At 45.0% G+C, this 22,931-nt stretch overlaps 1 protein-coding gene across 7 annotated transcripts in view; it reads left to right on the forward strand.

The window, feature by feature from the left end:
• Positions 1-22,931, forward strand: part of RNF216 (ring finger protein 216) — a 112,598-nt gene that overhangs the window by 27,237 nt on the left and 62,430 nt on the right. For 6 of the 7 annotated variants that reach the window (XR_001350027.2, XM_006097710.3, XM_006097711.3 and 3 more), the window contains exons 9-13: positions 1,730-1,869; positions 3,135-3,185; positions 4,965-5,102; positions 7,187-7,335; positions 7,849-7,927. Coding sequence is in view for 6 of the 7 variants with exons in the window: in XM_006097710.3 (XP_006097772.1) it covers positions 1,730-1,869; positions 3,135-3,185; positions 4,965-5,102; positions 7,187-7,335; positions 7,849-7,927 (557 nt within the window). In the remaining variant the exon portion in view is untranslated. The remainder of the gene's footprint in view (positions 1-1,729; positions 1,870-3,134; positions 3,186-4,964; positions 5,103-7,186; positions 7,336-7,848; positions 7,928-22,931) is intronic. The other variant, XM_023761448.1, reaches the window with a different exon arrangement.

Consider the following 22,931-nt stretch of genomic DNA (forward strand, 5'->3'; position numbering starts at 1 on the left):
TTAGTAGTTTAATATTTATAACTTAGAGATACATTTAACTTTTGTTTTTAACTTTCACCTTAGGATATATTTTTATTGATTGGAGAAGGGAAAGGAGAGGGAGGGAGGGAGGGAGGGAGGGAGAGAGGGAGAGGGAGAGAGAGAGAGAGAGAGAGAGAAACATTGATGTGAGAGAAACATCGATGAGTTGCCTCCCACATGCACCCTGACTGGGGATCTAACCCACAACCTGGGTATGTACCCTGACTGGGAATCAAACCAGGGACCTTTCAGTGCTCAGGACAATACTCAACCAAATGAGCCAAACTGTCGAGGGCATAAAAATAATTTTTAGTATGCACCGAAACCAAGTGGAGTATATTCCAGAACTGCAAGGTTGGTTCATTATTCACAAACAAATCAGTACAATACATTATTTAATAGACTAAAGAAAAATCACCTGGTTGTATCAGTTGATGTAGAAAAGGCATTTAACAATATTTAACACCTATTCATGATTAAAACTCTCAGAAAGTTAGGAATTAAGAGCTTTCTCAGCTTACTAATGTCTACAATAAAATCTATTCCTAGTATCAGACTTAATGGTGGGTGAATCCTTCTCCCCCACCTCTGAGATTGGGAGCGAGGAAAGGATGTCCTACCCGGCTGGCATGGCTCAATGGTTGAGCATCGACCTTTGAACCAGGAGGTCACGATTCGATTCTCAGTCAGGGCTCAATCCCCAGTGTGGGGCGTGCAGGAGGCAGCCAATCAGTGATTCTCTCTCATTGATGTTTCTATCTCTCTCCCCCCTCCCTGCCTCTCTAAAATCAATACAAATATAGTTAAAAAAAAGAATGTCCTATTCATTGCTATTCAACATAGTCCTGGAAGTTGTAGCCCATGCTAGAAAATGTATCTGGAACCTGATATAGTTAAATATTGATAAAATCAAAAGATTTACTATGAACAGGTTTTTGTGAGTAAATAGAAAATCTGGATGAAATAGACAATTTTCTAGAAAATGAAAATTACCAATCAACAGAAGAAATAGAAAACCTGAACAGACCAATTTTATATTATGTAATATTTTATCATTCTATTGTGTTTTATTCTGTTATTTATTGTGAATATAGGTCTTATTTTTTCAGCTTTTGTATTTGAAATCTTCAAGATAAAAAGTTTAAAAACATACATAAAACGCATGTGCGTGTACCTACCAGAATGGCTAAAATTGAACACTGATGATACCAGGTGTGGATGTGGGTGTGGAATGACTGGGACTCACTGACATCGCTGGTGGGGTGCAAGTGTAGATTGGAAGAATGACATTGGGAAACGGGCACAGTTTTCCAAGCTGATCCAGCAATTCCATTCCTTCCCGTGTGCTTGACTGAATTGTAGACATATGTTCAATAGCCCAATTTATGCTAACCCTAAACTGTAAGCCCACCTGTCCTCAATAGTAAAATGGATAATAAACTGGTATATTCACACAGCACAAAACTGTTGGGATAGGAGAGGTGCTCCAATTGGAGTATAAAAAGGGGGAAAAGACGGAAGTCAAAGAGTGCATGTAGGTTAGGGGATGGACTAGAGCTCAGTTTCCCCAAATGGTGGCGCGTGCAGGAGAGGAACGAAATGTACTTCTAGAAAGTAGGTGGGGCCCAGGCCACAGAAGACTAGAATGGCTGGCCTGTATTCCTAGCAAACAGTTGTCTGCATGATTTTGCATTGTCTTATCTTGTAGGTGACATAAAAATAGAAAAAAGAATGTTCTTTCTGGAAAATAAGCGGCGGCATTGTAGGTCCTATGACCGGCGTTCCCTCCATCCAGCTGTGCAGCAAGAGCAGGAGTTCTATGAACAGAAAGTCAAAGAGATGGCAGAGGTAGGAAGATGTGCATGGAGTGTGTTTCTGGGATTCTGGTTTGCTTTTAGGGCTAGCATAAAACTATCTTTTAAGATTTGCCTTTCTTTTGTGTGATTGATTTGAATAAATTAAGTTTCTAAAAGGAAAACTGGGTTTTGTAATAATACTAAAGTTCACAGTTTCATAACTCAGATTTATGGCAGAGAATTTTAATTGGAGCTTAGCACACATTTGTGTTTGACCTCCCTCAGTCCCTAATGGTGGAGAAAAACCAGAGAAAGATGCCATTGAGCTCTTTAATTCTTCCAGATATCCATCAGATGCCAGTCAACAAGAATATGTATCTTGGTTGTTTAATACGTATTGTCTAGACCAGCAGCTCTGAAAGTATGACCCATGGATCCCCCTGACTTCCCCAAGGCTCTTGTTTTAATAATTGATTTTTTTTTTGAGAGAGAGAGAGAGGGAGAGGAAGAAACATGGATTGGCTGCCTCCAGCATGCACCCTGACCAGGCATCGAACTTGGAACCTGGGAATGTGCCCTGACCGGGAATCAAACCGGCAACCTCTTGGCGCACGGGACAATGCTCAGTCCATTGAGCCACACCAGCCAGAGCCCCAAGACTTCTTAGGGGTCTGAAAGGTCAGATCTCTTGTGATAATAAGACATGATTTACCTTTTCACCGTGTTGAATTTATACTAATAAAACAAAAGCAATGGTGCCTTAGGATGAGTCAAGCCAGTGGTACCAAATTATATCAGTAGTCATCATTTTCTTCAACATGCACACATTTTTTCAAAAAGGCTATGTCACCTAATGACAGGTGGACAGGTAGCTCTGTGACAGATGGATCAAGACGACTTCTCAAAAATTCTAATTTCTGCTTTAGATTGAGAATTTTATCATTGGTCACAAATAATCACTTCATTCCCTTTGAGAAAATGTTTGCCAAATACCTAATTTTGCATTATCACAGTTTTTCTGTCAATCATTTTAAAGTGCCTAATTCAGCAGCTTGCCATTCAGTGGCACAAGGGCTTCGCTTGAGGCGACCATAGGGTGCAGCAAAAGCACTTTGCACATTTTCGCCACTTTGTCAGAGTATTGGAAAATGTTTTTGGGGGTCAAAATGTGATAAAACAAATTTTAAACTGGTAAACTATGTAACTGAAAAGATGACTATTAATAATAACTCTTTTATGTCTATGGCAATGAATTCTAAATGGTTTGTGGCATCTTTACTAAATTTTTACCTGCATGTCTGGAATTTTGTTCCTCAGCATGAAGACTTTTTGCTTGCTCTGCAGATGAATGAAGAACAGTATCAAAAGGTATTTTGAAAACTCACTTAATTCATTTATGCTGGTATTTTTAATGGGCTGTTTTCTCTTATCACATGTCCTCAGCATTTTGATGGCACAGTGGCTCCCGGATAATCTCCTGTTGATCTGCTGAGTTTGTAACCATGTTATAGTCAGACACTTGAAACATTATTGTTGCTCTTAATACCAGACTGGATGAGAATTGAAGGGAAGATGATAGAAATGTTCCTGTTAAGGAACACTGCCTAGAAGCTGTTGGAATGAACTCTTGGAGGAAAATTTAGTACTCAAGTAATGCTTAGAGTTAGAGGCAGAGATCTGTATGACCTGAGGGCCAGATGGCTTTTGTACTCTTAGCTGCTCTTCACATAGCGGCCTTTTCTTATAATGCATGGTAGGAATTGTGATTGCTGCCGTAGTTAGCTTTGGTGGTTCCTTAAGATAAAGTTTGGGTTGGGATGTGATCTTCTAACACAGTGGTCGGCAAACTCATTAGTCAACAGAGCCAAATATCAACAGTACAACGATTGAAATTTCTTTTGAGAGCCAAATTTTTTAAACTTAAACTATATAGGTAGGTACATTGTTATTAACATAATTAGGGTACTCCTAAGGCTTAGGAGGAGCCACACTCAAGGGGCCAAAGAGCCGCATGTGGCTCGCGAGCTGCACTTTGCCGACCACGGTTCTAACAAAACTATCTTATAACAAGAAGAGAAAATCCAACTTTAAAAAAATATATTTTTTTTAAATTGATTTCAGAGAGGAAGGGAGAGGGAAGGAGCAATAGAAACATCACTGATTGGCTGCCTCCTGCACACCCCACACTGGGGACCGAGCCCACAACCTGGGCATGTGCCCTGACCGGAAATCGAACCTCCTGGCTCATAGGTTGACACTCAACCAATAAGCCACACCAACCAGGCGAGAAAATCCAACTTTTGAAGCTTTTTAGCTAATATCGGTCATGCCACTTGTCCCTGACTCTTATAATCGTATTAGCGATATAATCTGATTGCAGAGGGTATAGTTCTGCTAGCACCTTAGAATTCATGAATATGATAACGTTAAACAAAGGATGACGCCAAAAAAGTGAAAATCTCACTCTCTTTAACTGTCTATAATAATAAAAGCATGATATGCTAATTAGACCGGACAGCCAAACGACCTTCCGGACAACCTTCTGGACAAAGCCGTGGTGGCGGGGGCTGAAGCAGAGGTGGTTAGGGGCGATCAGGCAATCAGGCGAGCAGTTAGGAGAGATCAGGCAGGCAGGCAGAGTGGTTAGAGGTGAACAGGCAGGCAGGCGAGCAGTTAGGGGCGATCAGGCAGGCAGGCCAGTGGTTAAGGGTGATCAGGCAGGCAGGCCAGTGGTTAAGGGTGATCAGGCAGGCAGGCAAGTGGTTAAGGGTGATCAGGCAGGCAGAAGTGGTTAGGGGCAATCAGGCAGGCAGGCAAGTGAGCGGTTAGGAGCCAGCGGTTCCCGATTGCGAGAGGGATGTCCAACTGCTGGTTTAGGCCCTATCCTGGAATCAGGCCTACACTGGCATCCCCCGAGGGGTCCTGGATTGCGAGAGGGCTTCTAGTGTATTAATATTTATGCTGAAAAAAAAAAAAATGTACTGCCATCTCAAGCTACTTTTATACAGCAGAAAACACCTCATGGTTGTTTTATGGCTTCTAGGGGTTGCTCTTTCCCTCTGGGTGCATGTGGGTGGGGGAATATGAAACCTGTTGTCCCTATACTTGAATGTGGGGAATTTCATGTATGTTTGTGACGGCCTGCAGGATGGCCAGCTGATTGAGTGCCGCTGCTGCTATGGGGAATTTCCATTTGAGGAGCTGACTCAGTGTGCAGATGCTCACTTGTTCTGCAAAGAGTGTCTCATCAGATATGCCCAGGAGGCCGTCTTTGGATCTGGAAAGGTAAGAACTGTGGAATGCGCCCACAGATAAGAAACATTCACAGAGTCTGAGGAGACCACATTTATAGACAAGTGTAAATACCTCGTGGAAGTGCCTTTTCTGGAGGGAGGTGGGACGCTGCCAAGGCATATGAATGTGTGTGATTCCTAGACAGTCCCTGATATCTGTGATTATGTTGGTTCTAAGCACAGCTGGTATCTTTTCAGGGAGTGGAGTTCTTACATGCCATGGGAGGACCTGCTTCTTCCCTCATCCTCCTGTTCATAAGAAAAATGAAGGATGAGCCCTAGCCGGTTTGGCTCAGTGGCTAAAGCATCAGCCTGCAGACTGAAAGGTCCTAGGTTCAGTTCCGGTCTAGGGCACATGCCTGGGTTGTGGGCTCGATCCCCACTGTGATGCGTGCAGAAGACAGCCGATCAATGATTCTCTCTCATCATTGATATTTCTCTCTCTCTCCCTCTCCCTTCCTCTCTGAAATCAATAAAAAATATAAAAAGAAAAATGAAGGACGAAATAAAAAAGAGAATTCTGCAGCCTGTTTGAATATATGAGTGCAAATTAGTAATTTTAACTGATCTTTTTTTAAGGACTTTATAGTTGTACTAGAGGCCCGATGCAAGAAATTCGTGCACGGGTAGGGTCCCTAGGCCTGGCCAGAGATCAGGGCCGATCGGGGCCTTCCTTTGTTCTGTGCCAGACCCTGGTGGTCAGTGCACGTCATAGCAAGCGGTCAAACTCCTGGTCAGTCAAACTCCCAAGGGAATAATTTGCATATTAGCCTTTTATTATATAGGATTACAATTAGTAACTATTTTATACAAGACCACATTTCTCTTACCAGAGTCAGTTTCTCTTGACACTAGAACAGTAATACGGCAAGGAGTTTTGTTTTGCCTGGATGAATACTTTAAAACCAAAGTTGATTTTCCTAAACACCCAACCAATAATCAAATCACTCATCAATTATTCTAAAGTCAGTTATGGTTTAGTGAAGGACTGAGTAATAATAATGAGCAGAGTGGTTGTGATTGGTGAAATAATGTCCCCATCCCCCAGAGATGTCCACCTCCTTATCCCCAGAACCTGTGCATATGCTACCTTCTATGGCAAAGGGAAATTGAGGTTGCTAATCGGAGCACCTCAAAATAGGGAGATTGTCCTGGATTATTCAGGTGGGCCCACTATCATTACAAGGGTTCTTAAAAATGGACAAGAGCAGCAAAATTGGTCCAAGTGCTGTGGTGTGAGGGCTCAACCTGCTGTAAGTGACTTTGAAGATGAAGTCCAGAGCCCTCTGGTCCAGCTGTTCCAGAGACTGTTCTTTCTCCTGGAAGAGTTTAGTCACCTGACAACATCTGAAGGAGTAGGAACTGGGGGCTTTTCAAACAATCCTCCAGTTTTTAGTTTATATTCCTGTCGGTTCCCTCCCCTCCTACCACTCACATCTGTCTTCCAAGATGTGTATACAGACATCCAGCCTTTGCAGAGGGAACCAGCTTGCTGCTCACAGGTATCTCCTTTCAGACACTACGTTGTGACCTTCCCTCCAGTCTGCTAAGCCTTTGACCCTTCCTCATCCCCTTTCCACTCTCTTGCACTGTGGTTTGGGCTGCTAGAGGTCTTTTGGGAAAATCAAATATGGACTTTGTGGGGGTTTTTTGTTTGTTTGTTTGTTTGTTTGAAATATATTTTATTGATTTTTTACAGAGAGGAAGGGAGAGGGAGAGGGATAGACAGTTAGAAACATCGATGAGAGAGAAACATAGATTCAGCTGCCTTTTGCACGCCCCCTCCTGGGGATGTGCCCGCAACCCAGGTACTCCTGGGACCCTTCAGTCCGCAGGCCGACGCTCTGTCCACTGAGCCATACCGGTTAGGGCTGGACTTTGTGTTTTTGTTTCATGGTTTCCTTGTTGTTTGGAGTGTGGTTTCTCAGAAGACAGAGCGATTATAATCTCAGAACCTGTGTTCTTAATCACGATTTATTTGCTTATGATGCATGTAACTACTGAGGCTTTTCGTTTTTTGAAACCTTGGTTAAATTTTCTTTTTTCTCTCTTTGCCTCCTGACCTCCTCATTCTAGTCAGAGCTTAGCTGCATGGAAGGCAGCTGCACATGTTCCTTCCCAACCAGCGAGCTGGAGAAGGTGCTACCCCAGACCATCCTGTGTAAATACTATGAGCGGAAGGCCGAAGAAGAGGTCACTGCAGCCTATGCTGATGAGCTGGTCAGGTGAGTGTCAGAGTCGGGAAGTGTCGTCTGTCAACTCATTCTCCACTAGGAGAGCTGCCTGAGCACTGTCATCAGGTGATGAAAATCCTGTAACAAAGCTATGGCTTCCATTTTTTCTGGCATTTCTTGCTAAGCAATAAAAGAATAATTTTATTAATGGAAAAAAATCTGCATTTCGGATTTTTGCCTACATCCCTTGGCTTCTCTTAATCATATGGCTTATAGGTACAACATTGTACATGGGGCTGGAGGAAAGGTGACAGGTGTGAGGCGTTCTCCAAAACGTATGTTTATTGGATGGTTTGCACTGACTGAGGCAGGACCCAGAATGGCCCCTGCGTTTTCTGGTAAGGGCCAGCACAAAGGCAAGCCTCAGTCCATGTTTTAATGACAAGTAAGGAGTGAAAGGAGATGTGGCCGAGAGCTGAAAAGTCCGTCGTCGTATGAACAGTTACATGGAGCCACATCAGGGTTTGCTAGTCTGAGTGACATTCCTCTGCTGTTGGACTCCAGGTGCCCCTCCTGCAGCTTTCCTGCTCTGTTGGACAGTGACGTGAAGAGGTTCAGCTGTCCCAATCCTCGCTGCCGAAAGGTAGGGAGGCAAATTTTTTTCTACATTTATATTTGAATTAAGGTATGAGCTACCTTAATGGCACACATATTTACTGGTTATCTGTGTGCTGACCTGTGAGAAGGATTTGAGTGCTCTTTTTTTGTGTGTGAAAGCAAATGAAAATCAGTACTTTGTGAATGGTGGTTGACATGGTTTCAGAGATGGTGGCATTGCAGTCACAGGGTTCTGGATCTCTGTTTTATGCCATCTTCCTGTATTGTAATGTGAGATGTGAAGAGTTTTGTGTTTCTTCCACAGCGCCAGCATTATTCTTGGTTTCTCTTTTCACCACCCTATTGTGCCAAAATAGTTTAATACTCTGCCATTTTCAAAGTCCTAACCTCACTTCTTTGATTAAAGAGCTGGGCATCTTGGTGGCATATATCATGTCTGGTATATTATTCACTCAGCTGTTCTCATAACTGATTGTGTTGGGTGAGACCAAAACTATTCAGTCACCTCACTGTTGAAAATCTTCTCTTTAACCAGACTCTTATTCTGTGTACTAAGAATGTCTTAAAATTTGTGAGCTATCACTTAGAGTTGTTGTTTTTCTTGATTTTTATTAATTAATTAATTAAATTATTTATTTGTGTGTGTGTGTATATATACACACATATATATTTATTTATTTCAGAGAGGAAAGGAGAGGGAGAGAGAGATAGGAACCTCAATGATGAGATAGAATCATTGGTCGGCTGCCACCTGCACGCCCCACAGCAGGGATTGAGCCCGCAACCCTGGGCATGTACCATGACCAGGAATTGAACGTTGTTCATAGGTCGACGCTCAAACACTGAGCCACACCTGGCTGTTTTTCTTGATTTTTAAAGAGACAGAGGGGGAGGGGGAGAGAAATATCAGTTTGTTGTTCTTCTTATTTATGGATTCATTGGTTGTTTCTTGTAAGTGCCTAGACCGGAGATCAAACCCACAACCTTGGCATATCAGGACAATATGCTAACCAACTGAGCTAGCCAGCCATTTCAATGAGCATATGCCTGGGTTTTGGGCTCGATCTCCGTTAGGGGGCCTGCAGGAGGCAGCTGATCATGATGTTTCTCTCATCGATGTTTCTATCTCTCTATCCCTCTCCCTTCCTCTCTCTTAAAAAGACAAAATCAATAAAAACATTTTTATAAACAAAAACAGATTTTGAAAAGAATTTGCACTTCCATATTCATTGCAGCATTATTCACAATAAGCAAGATAATGGAAACAGTCTAAATGTCTATCAGTGAATGAATGGATAAAGAAAATGTAGAGTCTATCCATACAATAGAATATTATTCAGCATTTAAAAAAGAAGGAAATTCTGACACATGCAACAACATGGATGAACTTTGAATACATTATGCTGAGATAAGCCAGTCACAAAAAGACAAATACTGTATGGTTCCACTTTCAGGTTGTATCTAAAGTAGTCATTCATAGAAGCAGAAAGTAGCAAGTGGTTGCTAGGAGCTGGGGGAGGGGGAAATAGAGAGTTTTCATGCAGTGGGTGTGGAATGTTAGTTATGCAAGATTTGAAAGTTCCAAAGATCTTGCCTGGCCAGCGTGGCTCCGTGGTTGAGCATTGACCTATGAACCAGGAGGTCACAGTTCGATTCCAGGTCATGACATATGCCTGGGTTTCGGGCTCAATCCTCATTGTGGGGGGTGCAGGAGGCAGCTGATCAATAATTCTCTCTCGTCGTTGATGTTTCTATCTCTCTCTCCCTCTCCTTTCCTCTGAAATGAATAAAAATATATTTTAAAAAATATCTGTATAACTATGTTCATATAGTTACCAATACTTCACTGTGCACTTAAAAATGTATTAATAGGGTAGATTTTATGTTATTTGTCTTTTACCACAATTTTTTAAAAAAAGGAGCGTATGGTTCACTGTCTCTTTTCCTTCTGCCAGGATAGACTTGTAGAAATGTCTTTGTTTTGAGGTTTGAGTTTGTTCCCAACAGCATCACCTGGTACATTCTGAGTAATGCAGATGATGAGAACCAACACTAATGCGGTGCGGGGGGTGGGGGTGGGGGGGTGGGGGGGTGTTGTGGAGAAAAGGAGCAGATTTGAAAGATAAGAGGGAGACAGGGTTAGAAGGAAATATTCTGACTGGGGGGTGGGGAGAAGTCCAGATGAGTCCCGCTCCGGTTTGGGCTACTAAGTGGATGATGGCGCTGTTGACTCAAAATTGGAAATAGAATAGAAATAAAGATCCCAGGAGAGAAGATCAATTCTGTTTTGGACATGTTGCGTTTTGAGGGTATGCATATGTTTTCCAATGGCTGGTACATAGTAGGTGCTTTATTATTTGGTAAGTGTTAGGTCGCTGAAGGAGGAACACACGTGGCCAGAGTGGTGAGGGATCATCCGCACACCAGGTGGCTGAGCCTGGATGGCTCCAGTACCCAATGACGGGAGTCGGTGGCTTTTAAAGGACTTTTGGCGGGCTTATTCTGGGCGGAGACTTCTTTATGCTTACCCGGAGGGGAGGTCATGGAATGTGGTCACCACAAGTGAAATGTAGTCTCTGCAAAGGCAATGTCCTTAGTGAAATGACCTGAAAAGCCAGTTCCCAGGGGAGGGGTAGTAAGTGACGAGGCTCAGGAACACAGGAGGAGAGATCAAGGCTGGGGGAAGATTTTGCAGTTTGGAGTAAAAAGCATTGAAAGGGGGCAGACAGAGAGGACTAGGAAGCAGCAGGGAGCTGGGGAAGCAGAGGGGATGGAGCTGGGGCCAGCTAGGAATTAGAGAACAGCTGGTAGCATTTTAATTAGAATCTTACCAAATTTATAGATGAGTTTAAGGAAATTATTACCTTAAAAATATCTAGTCTTGCTATCTAAGTTTAAAGTATGTCTTTACATTTATTCAAATATTATGTTTCTCAGTAATGTTTTACATCATTAAGGCGTTGTCCATTACAGTATGCTTCAGAACTTGACCCTTGCCTGTGGATAATACCGTTCACGCTCTAGACTTGTTTTCTACTGTTAGGGGAAGGTCTTCTAGTGTATGGCCCACCATGGAAAATAAAGTGAAAATCATGTCTTATGGGAACCTGAGGCAGTGACAGCAGGTTGCAGAGAAGTTTCCACCCTGTCCTTTGAATGGGGAGAGCTTGCATTGACAACCGAGGTCCATCCTTATTATGAGCTATGGAAAGAGTTGCCACTAGGTGGCACTGATGCTCCGTGAGGAAAGGTTTTTCTCTTGGGCATTTTAAAATGTGTGTGTCAGTAAAAGATTGTCTTGTAAGCAGCATTTACAGAATTCTTTTAGGCTTAATACCAAAGCAAACCACTACATGCATTCAGAATGTAATGTCAAAGATGTCAGTGTTGTTCAGCCAGACTTTCCTTATGACAGCCTTTCTCTCAGTTAGTGGCTAAACCAACCGTTCATCCTGAACTAATTTTGGTCCATGTGAGACTAAGGGCATCAGCTTCCTCACTGTAGTGATTTTGCCAGTAATCTAAACTCCAGTTCGATTTCCAGGAACTTGTCACTCTGAGATGAGGCGCTTATATTAATACAGTCTCTGGAGGAGGGCTCAAGTGCCTGCAATCATTCCCCTGAAATTCCTGAAGAATAAGACACTATCTCTGATGAAATGAGGAAAGAGTCTTTGTGTCACTGATGTTTTGGAATTCTATGTCACAGCCCTCAGTGCCCACCCGCCCTGTTTTTTCTGATAAAGGATTCATCAGTTTGTTTTCAACGTGTTGCTCTTAGGAATGTGTTGGGTGTGGGACTGCAGTGTTGGAGAAAAGGAAATTTGAAAGCAGTGCTTCTGGAATATTTATTCTTAGGGTCAGAAATCTCCCTATTGAGTCTTTTCTATTTTTCCAGAACCATAACTTTGCTTCATAAGAAAGTAGAGCTTTCCAGAAAGGTAGCCAGGGCCACCAGGTGGAAGTTTAAGAGTACTCCTGAGGCGAGGCAAGGGCTGAAGAAGAGAGGCCATCAGGTGGTGAGACCTGAGTGAGAGTAACTGAAGAACACTGAGTTCCGCGTCTTGTAGGGGAGCCTGAGAAAGTGAAGGTGTAACCACTCATCTCTTCTGGGTGTCGCTTTTATTTGTTTTTAATGTATCTTTCTCACCCACTCTTCCCTGCTCATCTTTTCACACCCTTTCCAGGCTCCTTCCTATCCTATGTAGCTTTCAGTGTTATTGATGCCACGGAAATGAAATCTAACTGAAATTCACATCTGCAGTGAACCAGTGTGTTGCTTTATAAAACCAGGCATCTGCAGCCCCTCCAGTAGCTGGACGGCTGCGTGAAAAGAATGTAAATGAGGCGGGACCAGCTGTCCTTGTCAGGGCGGCTCCAGCTGTGACTGTGGACGGCTGGCACTGGTTAGCAGCACTATGATTTGAGGCCCAGCCAGTCAGCTGACTCCTGTGCGGAGCACAGGACTTGACATTGATCTAGATACGAATGAATCTGGATCCTCTTGTTCCGCTGTCAGGGAAGACCTTTATTCAGGAAGTAACGTTGACAAGAACTAAATGTCTAGGTAACAAAGGGAGTTTTAAGTCCCCAACGGAGGACTCATTTATTTGCTGGTGTGGAAGTCCATGGTACGCAATGCAAGTCCACAAAAGAAGTGGGGGAGGGGTCCTTCTCTGACCTTCAGCCTGCCCTGTTTCTCTCCTGCTCGGAGGTGCTTCCTTCAGAGCGTGAGGGTTTGGGCTGAACAGCTTAAGACCTCAGGCCGCAGTGATATTCATGAGTGCCTTGCAGAGCCCTTCCCTGTGAAATGGACACTGAAGTGTGACATCAGGTGATGGTAAACTGGGGGGCTAAAACCCGAAGGGAGACCTCTCTACCCCAATGTAATTCCAGAGTGGATCCCAAACCCCATCCCTGTGAGCCACCCTCCCATCAAGCACTGAGTAGAGCTGGCATCAGAGCAGTGAGGTTTCAGTATTTTTGTCCGTTTCCATTCTTTAAAATTCCCCGTAGCAAACAGCATAGTGAATCTGTTCATCATAGGCCTTCTGGGTTCTTGAGAGATTTGGGCTGATAATCAATCACACATGCTCCCTAACTTGGCATTTCACATCAAGCACTATGATGAGAGAACCTGGTTCTTCCAGTGGGGGTGTATTTGTGAGTTTCCGTGAAGGATAAAAGCAACAAACACAAATACTGCTTACCTCTCTCCTCACCCTACCTTTCCAATAAAAGCCAAATAAATACCTTATCTGCTGCTGTTTGCAGTGCTTATTTTATTTTTTTTAATTTATTTTTTAAATATATTTTATTGGTTTTTTACAGAGAGGAAGGGAGAGGGATAGAGAGTTAGAAACATCGATCAGCTGCCTCCTGCACCCCCCTACTGGGGATGTGCCCGCAACCAAGGTACATGCCCTTGACCGGAATCGAACCTGGGACCCTTGAGTCCGCAGGCCAATGCTCTATCCACTGAGCCAAACCGGTTAGGGCATGCAGTGCTTATTTTAAAAGGAGATAAACATCTACCCAAAATAGGGAAAGGTGAAAATGTACATCTGTTAAACTAAAATGCCAATCTGGATAAAACATTTGTTTTTGTTTCCGATCAGCCCCACAGAAATAGTTTTTATTTCTATATTTCATCCTCTTTATTCCTTGATTTGGGCATTGCGTGGTGAAAATAGCTGCCTCTCCCTCCGGGCCGGCCTCGGAAGAGGCCAGGGGACTGATGTGAGGGCTCAGGCGGCACCACCATGCCTGAGCCTCCTGAGGGCTGGCGCAGCCCTCAGATTCCTGCCCTTCAAACTCTCAAAGGTTGACTGCTGCCTCTCCACCAGGTGGTGCAGTGCACCTGCCAGTGAGGCATCTGGCAGGCTGAGCTGCCAGTGTGGGCTCACATTCCCTGACCCCCAGGAAATGGGCATTGTTCTGCCTTGCCCCCAGTGAAGAAAAGATCGTTAAAATGTTGCCACCTTCCCAGAGACAAATCAGAATTTCCTATTCAGTTCAGAATGAAGAGGCTTTGAGTTTCTCCTCTGTCAGCATTGCTTAGGAAAAGTCCTTTTGCTGGTCTTGGTTAGTGAGTTCTCTGTTTTGCGAGTTCTTTTGAAGACACTATGTGAGAAGTATTTATTGATGGGCTACTTGCTACTCTGGGTCCGGCACTGCTGGAATAGTAGCGAAATCATGGCTCTCACTTACATTGCCGCTAAGGAGACAGTCTTGCCCAGGAATGAAGACAGGGATTTTGACATTAAAACTGCTCATGCTTTAATTCCAGCGCTTCCACTTCTTGGCTTTGTGACCTAGGGTCCTCTCCCTGAGCCACATTTTCTGTCTGTAAAATGAGGACAGTTGTACCTCCATCGTAGAGCTTTGGTGGAAAGTAAATGGCATGTCAGTTGTATCTCAGTAAAGCTGGGGGTGGGGGAGTTAAGGCACAAGGTGGGTAAGCTTACTCCAGTGCCCGGCCCTGCCTCACTCAGGAAACAGGCGGAGACTGATGCTGACAGGTGTGCAGGTGCGTGCTGGCTCAGGTGAGGGCAGGAATTCCTAGAAAGGAGGGACTTCTCCCAGGTTTGTCAAATCTACCATAAGAGCATGGAGTTCCCCTAAAGTAGGCAGATGGGGGACCAAAAGATGAGTCCTCAGTTACCTTCGTTTTTCAAATCATGTACAGTCATGTGCTGCTTAAAGATGGGGACAGGTTCTAAGAAATGTGTCTTCAGGCAATTTCATCGTGCAAGCATCACACCTAGGTGGTACTGCCTACCTCACACTTGGGCTATGTGATGTAACCTACTGCTCCCAGCCCACAAACCTGTACAGCAAAATCACAAAGTCCACTCTAAAATAATGATTAAAAGTATAGTATAGACCTGGCTGGTCTGGCTTGGGTGAGTGTCAGCCCCTGCCCTGAAAGATTGCTAGTTCAATTTGGTTCGATTCTGGGTCAGGGCACATGCCCGGGTTGGCAGGCTCAATCCCCAATAGGTGGTTGTGCACAAGGCAGCCGATGGATGTTTCACTCTCACATCAGTGTTTCTCTCCCTTTCTCTCTAAAAATGAATTTTTAAATTTTTTTTAAAGTATTGTAAATACATAAACCAGTAACATACTTGTTTATTATCAAGTATGTACTGTACGTAACTGTATGTGCTACACTTTTATATGACTGGCAGTACATTAGATTTGTTTTTCCATTATAATCTTAGGGGACCACCATCGTATATGGTTGGTGACGAAATGTTATGTGGCACATGAATGTATTTTAAAAAAAACCTCATTTTTGCCTGGCCGGTGTGGCTCAGTGATTGTGAACCAGGAGGTCATGGTTGGATTCCCGGTCAGGGCACATGCCTGGGTTGCGGGCTCGATCCCCAGTGTGGGGGCATACAGGAGGCAGCCGATTAATGATTCTCCCTCATCATTGATGTTTCTATCTCTCCTTCTTCCTCCCTCTCTGAAATCAATAAAAAAATATATATTTTTTTTTTAAAAACTCATTTCTTACTAGCATGTTATAATGTAAAGGGGATTTTTTTGCTAGTGAATTTGTTCTGTAAGAAATTATTGCTCCCACTGTAGCCCACATTGTTCAAGTTCAGAGAGGGACCCTGTGTTACCCTGTGGAGAACTGTGTCCTAAAGACGGCTGCCTGTGGGTTTGCCCTCCAAAGTCTCGATTGCCTGGTTTACAACACTTCTTTGCCCCCCTCCTCTCTGGGTTTTCATTGACTTTTTTTTTTTTTAATCTGTATCCAAAAGTATTGGTATCCCAAGGAATGCTATTCAAAGAGATGAATGTAGAAAGGGCCTAGGAACAAAAACGATAGTACATTTTGCTGGAGATCTCAGAATTAGTTGCAAAATGAAGATTAAAAACCCATGATTTGTCTTAACAACTCATTGGTAATGTTTTTTTGTCTTCTTGGGAGGGCACTAACCTTTGAGTCCTGATCACGCCACCCACCTCCAGTGCAGCAGGCAGACCTGAAGTTCGGAGCTGTCACCATTTACTGTCCTTGTAGAAAAAGAACATGTCACTTAATTAAAGTAGAAGTCTGACCATGTTCCATGGTTTTTGTGGCCACAATATATCAGTCTCATCACAGCCTAACCCTGTTCACAAACCGTAAAGGATCATAAATAAGCTTTGAGTGCCTCCACCTCTGGAAACCACACATTACTTGTTTAGTGCTTTTATATGTTTTGCTAAAATAACTTAATGTCATTTTTCTGTGCCTGTGGCCTCATCAAAGGAGAAGTGCATTTTGATTCAAAGTCTTTATAAATCTCACGTTAAAAAACCTCAAGAATTGATATCTACAAAATATCTTTTTATAGTCATTTGCCTCCTTTCTGTCTTTACCCTAATTGCATGCTAGCAGGTGTCAGCATCTTAATTTTCTCAGTGATTCTCATTGCGATGTCCTTGAAGGAGTGTGTGTGTGCATATATGTTGGAGTACAGAGCAAGTGTTCCCTCTTTGCATTCTCAGCACAGAGCACTGCAGGGCTTCCAGCCTTCCAGGGAGAAGAGAAGCTGTTGCTATGGTGATGACAGAAGCATGAAAACACCCTCTATCCCCGTGGGTGCCTATGTCAGGGAGGAAGAATGTGGGCAAGGGAAGCTGTAGCAAAGAGGAATGAATGTTCAGAGACCATTGAGCAGAATCAGAGTGAAGCCTAGGCTAACGCTGCCGCTGCGGGGAATTTTTCGTGTTTACTGTTGAATTCAAGGTCATTTTCCGATTGCTCTGTGGTGGCTGAGAAATGTAAATAGCCTTTTACTCCTCAGTGGCCTCCCCACAAGCATACAGAGAATGAGAAAGGCCTCTGTCACCTTCCCAGTCCCCATAAGTCACATAACCGTCTCCCAGATCACAGTTAGAAAAGCATGCCTCTATCTGTGGCCAGCGTACTCTTCTAAGTGTGATCGACCTCCCAGACCCACTGTCGTTCATGTAACTGGCTAAGGAGCCAGCCCTGCCATCTCTCTTGTTTTTTAAAATACCAGGTATGTTTTTTGTTTTTTTTTAATTTATTGATTTTTTTTTACAGAGAGGAAGGGAGAGGGACAGAGAGTTAGAAACATCGATCAGCTGCCTCCTGCACACCCCTCACTGGGGATGTGCCCGCAACCAAGGCACATGCCCTTGACCGGAATTGAACCTGGGACCCTCCAGTCCGCAGGCCGAGGCTCCATCCACTGAGCCAAACCGGCCAGGGCACCAGGTGTGTTTTTATTGACTTCAGAGAGGGAGGGAGAGGATGAGAGAGATAGAAACATCGATCAGCTGCCTCCTGCATGCCCCCTTACTGGGGATTGAGCCTGCAACCCAGGCATGTGCCCTGACTGGGAATCAAACCAGCGATCTCTTGGTGCGTGGGACAATGCTTAATCCAGTGAGCCACACCAGCCTGGCCCTGCCAAGTCTTTGGAAACTAAATGGCAGCCACGTCCTCTCTGTCTGCACTATGTGCTAATGTCCATTGAGAAGACAGTCTCGGAATCACCTTGGTAACTCAGAAGAGCAGTGCTGAGAAACTAAGTCCAGTCCTCTGGGGTCGGGGTGAGGACCACAACCCAAAGCTACTCTGCTGTGCTGTTCTACCAGAAAGTCAGAGCAAATGCCGCTGGGCTTTCACATCATAGTTAAATAGATGGGAGTCAAGTTACCTGCCAACAGAACCCTTAGGGAGTTTTAGGGGTTTCCTACTCCTTATCTGCTCAAAGGCACACAGTTAGCAGGCAACATCAGGAGTCAAATCCAGGGCTTCCTTCCTTACTATTATTTGTGTGTTTTCAGGTGTGATTTTGGTAGGATGGGTTGATTTTAAGAGTTCTTTTTTTATGGAGATATAACCTGAAATACTTACAACTGAAATGATTTGTGATCTGGGATTTGCTTCAAAATTATACTGGAGGGCCGGCGTGGCTCAGTGGTTGAATGTCGACCTGTGAACCAGGAGGTCACAGTTTGGTTCCCGGTCAGGGCACATCCCTGGGTTGCGAGCTCCATCCCCAGTCTGGAGTGTTCAGGAGGCAACCGATCAATGATTCTCTCTCATCATTGATGTTTCTATTGTTTTCTCCCTCTCCCTCTCCCTTTCTCTCTTAAATCAATAACAAAAATATATTTTAAAAAATTATACTGGAGGAAAGAGGTAGATAGGGTCTAGGTAAGCTAAGATGGGCCATGAGTTGATCATTATTAAACACTAGTGCCTTGGTGCACGGATTTGTGCACATGGAAAGGAAATTAATTAGAAGGTGGCCGGTGAGGCGGGACTGGGTGAGATGGGCTGGACATGCCCTGGAGCCAACCTCCCGCGGTCCCTCCCTGGCCAGCCACACCTGGGGCTGTGCCATGGCTACAAGGGCATCTGCAGAGTGAGCAGTGTCCCTCCAGACTGGCCTGCAGGGACTGGTCCAAAACCGGCTCTTCGACATCCCCCGAGGGGTCCTAGATTGTGAGAGGGCAGCTCTCAGGTGACGCATCACGAAATCCGGCTCCCTCCTCTCTGGTTCCAGGGTGCATCACCCAAGAACCACCACTGCCAGGTCATTGCAGCTCAGCAGCTCCTGCATTGAGCAGACGTCTGCCCCCTGGTGGTCAGTGCGTGTCATACCTACCAGCCGGTCAGACAGTTGCTTATCCTTTTAGATAGATAGATAGATAGATAGATAGATAGATAGATAGATAGATAGATGAGTAATGGATACATGGGGTTCATTATATTATCTACTTTTGGATATATTTAAATTTTTTCATAATAAGTTAATTTTAAAAACACCAGCTAAAGAAATCTAGGTCTGTTTGACGTTCTGTATCTGTACTCTTACCTACTTTGCTTTGTTGCTTTGAAGTACCTCACTCTTGGGAACTGGAAAGACCCTTACTGAAATGTTTTATGTATTTTGTGATATGGTCACTTTTTTTAAAAAAAAAAATTGATTTTAGAGAGAAAAAGGGAGAAGGAGAAAGAGAGAAACATCGATCAGTTGTCTCCTGTATGCATCCCGACCGGGAATCAAACCTGCAACCTGGGTATGTGCCCTGACTGGGAATCAAATCTGCGACCCTTCAGTGCGTGGATGATTCTCCAACCAACTGAGCCACACTGGCCAGAGCAGCATTGCCACTTTTTTAAAGATGTGAGGGAAATCTGTAACATAACAGGAAAATGTCTCCAGCTATTTGTGGGGAGATTTGAGGGCTAGTCATCCTGGAGGAGGGGAGGCTTTGTGGGCAGTTTCTCTATTTGTACAAGGTGGTCCATAGAAGTGCTGGTGACCTGGTGTTTTCCAACTTTGAGAAAACAGACCTCAGCTCCCTGTAAGGAATCCATAATGGATCCTAGGCCATAATATAACCAGTGAACCGGGCTCCGGAAGCCTGGGCCCTGCACGGGCACTCTCCGAAGGCTCCTGCACAGCTTGCACAGCTCCTCGCTCTAGCACAACTTCCAGCATGTGATTTAGCCTCGAGGCCAGGAGAGGGGCGTGTGACCTCTTAAGTGTCCTTCTAGTCCAGAGCCTGTGCCTTCTAGAATACTGAGAGTTTTCAAACTGACATTGGCGTTTGGTTTTCAAAGAGAAGTAAGCTAAGGAAACTTCTCAGATCAAATCCCTGTAGCCTCATAAAAGCACTTTTCAGTTTTATTTCTCATCAGAAGTTCATATGAAAAGCATTTAAGTTTCAAAAGCTCCCTGTGTCTGAGAAGCTGATCCAGATTCTAGCCCAAAGAGAGTGGGGTAGATTACAATTTTTTCTTCTCTTGTCTTTGACCACAGCGTGTCCTTTTGCCTTCCTGTCCCCTCTTCTGTCAGATTTTGCAGCTAAAAACATCTCCTGTGGCTGCTGCTTGTATTACCACAATCGTCTTAGCTCCACGGCCCTCTCACTTCCCATAAAAACCTCCTCTTCTCCCCCAAGGCCAGTGCCCATCTCTCCGTGTGGATCTTTTCTCCACATTGGCCCCCTGACCATCACCCCCGTGGCCCTGCCTGCTGTGCAGTTCCTTCCCTCTCTTCCCCTCTTTTCTTCTCTCTGGACTCACTTTTTCCTAAAATCCTTTGCCTAGCCATTGTGCAGAAGGAGCTAACGAAGATCTTGCCCCTCCACCTCCCCTAGGTTTCTTCCCTGTTTTTTTTATTGTTGTTGTTGTTATTCCTCGCCTGAGGATATGTTTCCATTGATTTTTAGAGAGAGTGGAAGGGAGGGGGAGAGACAGAGAGAGAGAAACATTGATGTGAGAGACGCTTTGATTGGCTGCCTTCCACACACACTGTGATCAGGGCTGGGGATCAAGCCTGCAACCAAGGTACATGCCCTTGAATGGAGTCAAACCCGGGACCCTTTAGTCAGTGGGCCGACCCTCTATCCCAGAGGTCCTCAAACTTTTTAAACAAGGGGCCAGTTCACTGTCCCTCAGACCGTTGGAGGGCCGGACTATAGTTTTAAAAAAAAACTATGAACAAATTCCTATGCACACTGCACATATCTTATTTTGGAGTAAAAAAACAAAAGGGGAACGAATACAATATTTGTATTTGCATGTGGCCCACGGGCCGTAGTTTGAGGATCCCTGCTCTATCCACTGAGCCAAACCAGCTAAGGCCATTTCTTCCCTCTTTGAACAGGTTTATTAGCCACTCCTTCCACATAGGCTTGTGCCAGGACAGGTGGGAGATCACTGCTTTGGTTGGAATTTATTTGGTCGTTTACTCGGCAGCTACTTATTGAGCACTGTGCCTGAAGAACTACAAAAGGGGCTGCCACAGCCCTAACCTAAGATCTGGGCAGGGGAAGCCAGCTCATATGCAGACAGTTGAAAAGTGAGCCGGTGATGGTGATGGCTAGAGGCAGTCAGAAGAGGGACAGTCACTGTGATTTGGCACAATTGAGAAATACTTTATGAAAGAACTGGGTCTTGGCCTAACGGCCGTGATGGAACCTAATGGGTGGAGATAGAGAGAAAAGTACTCCAAGGCCAGAGAGTGACTCGAGCAAAACTGTGTGAAGGGTCAGCCAGTAGACAGATGTGACCGAGCAGGAGGAAATAGGTCTCAGAAGATAGACAGACTCCAGATGGAAGAGGGCTTTGCAGAGCAGAGTAAGGGTGGTGGATTTGATTCCGGATGCCCCAGAGAGCTGTGGCCGGCCTGAGGCAGGGATGATGTGATCAGAGTGCTGTTTGGGGAGGATGGACATTGTAGAGCCACGAAAGGAAGTGGGAGCTGGGGAGAGATTAGATACAGAATGTTAGGGACGCTGGCCTCTTTGTCAGTTTAATCATATGGGTCATTTCTAGTAACCTAGTGACCGAGACATGGGAATACACAGTGCTGCGTACCGTAGTCCTCGGTCAATTAACTCCCCCATCCCAAGGCTCATTCGTGTGGTGGTGCAGGTCTTTGCTGAAGTTCTTCCTTCTCCGGAAGGCCTCAGTGGGACTGGATTGGCCTGGAGACACAAAGTGTCTCCTGAGGACTGGTTGGAGGCCGCAGGGCAGAGGTGGCAACAGTCGGGAGCGATGGTGGGAGCCGCGTTGCTGCTGCAGAAAAACAGGACACTCTGCCCCTCTTTACTTAGCAGCTGCATCGCTGCAGTTGTGTGGCTGGCCTGTGTTTTTAGTCCTCCGGTGCCTTAAATATGGAAGCAATAGTGTAGCCATCACGAGGGTTTTTTCGCCACTCATTTAAAAAGACTTGTTTTCCAGCTGAAAGCATGTTGGATGAGCTTAATTCCTCTCACTCAGATAAGCTTAATTCCCCTAACTCTGATGTGCGTACAGATAATTGCCTCATTCTCCTTTTGCAACATGTTTTCCCAGCTGCTGGGAGGCCTGCTTTTTTCCTGTGGGCCTCCTGACAGAAATGCAAACAGTTGAAGGCACCATGGCATCAACTGCTGTTTGTTACCATAGGGGCTTGGATGTTGATGTGTTTTCCCAGGGAATGTATTTAGCTGGAATTCAGGGCCATGCTCCTGCCCCTGTGAGCCGCACAGGAGAGAGGGATCAGGGCTGGCCTGAGCCACGACAAAAGCCACAACATCTCAGAGGGAGCCCTCCTCCCTGCCCAGCAGGGAAATTAATTCTGTTCCTTGATGCAGTCTGACTGTAACCCTGTTTTCTGAGGCACCTCTGCTTAGATCTTTCAACAGAACACAAACAGCCTTTTTATACCTCATTTTGTGAAATATGCATTTACACAAAAATAAGGTTTGATGCTGCTCATAAATAAACAGATCCCTACCCTAGCCAGCTTGACTCAGTGGATGGAGCGTTGGCCTGCGGACTCAAGGGTCCTGGGTTAGATTCCAGTCAAGGGCACATGCCCAGGTTGCCGGCTCGATTCCCAGTGTGGGGCGTGCAGGAGGCAGCCCATCAATGATTCTCATCATTGATGTTTTTATTTCTCTCTCCCTCTCCCTTCCTCTCTGAAATCAATAAACACACACACACACACACACACACACACATCCCTTTGCAGGCAAGGCAGGCGAGGACTGCACCTGGGAACAGTTTGGTGGGGTCTTGCTTTCCTCACTGAGTGCCTGGCTGGCACTGTCCATCCAGGGTGGCTGACAGGGGAACACTATTCTCTCATGCCAAAACCACAACAAATGGCAACTTTCCGTTCTGTCATCTCTCTCAGCTCCACTGCTGGGCATGCAATTCATTTTTCTACCATAAAAGGCCAACGGAGCTTGTGCAGAGCTGCGGTGCCTCCACTGCAGGGAGAGAGCAGAGGACAGGGCCGGGGACGTGCGCAGCAGGAGCAGCAGTGCTTGCCCGGCTCCCGGCGCTGCCTAGGCCGGCTGCAGGCGGCAGTGTGCATCGAGCACCGAGCACTCAGCGGTGGCTCATGGGTGTGTCGTTCAAACCCTGTTATGAGGAACTGCACGGAACCTGCCCATTGCCCTAGATTGTGGGCATTTGGGTCTCTCTATTTGTAATTGCAGATGCTGGACTTATAAAGGGTCCCTGGAGATCACGTAGCCCAGACACC

The sequence above is a fragment of the Myotis lucifugus genome, unplaced genomic scaffold (genome assembly GCF_000147115.1).
Source record: "Myotis lucifugus unplaced genomic scaffold, Myoluc2.0 scaffold_208, whole genome shotgun sequence".
Taxonomy (NCBI): domain Eukaryota; kingdom Metazoa; phylum Chordata; class Mammalia; order Chiroptera; family Vespertilionidae; genus Myotis; species Myotis lucifugus.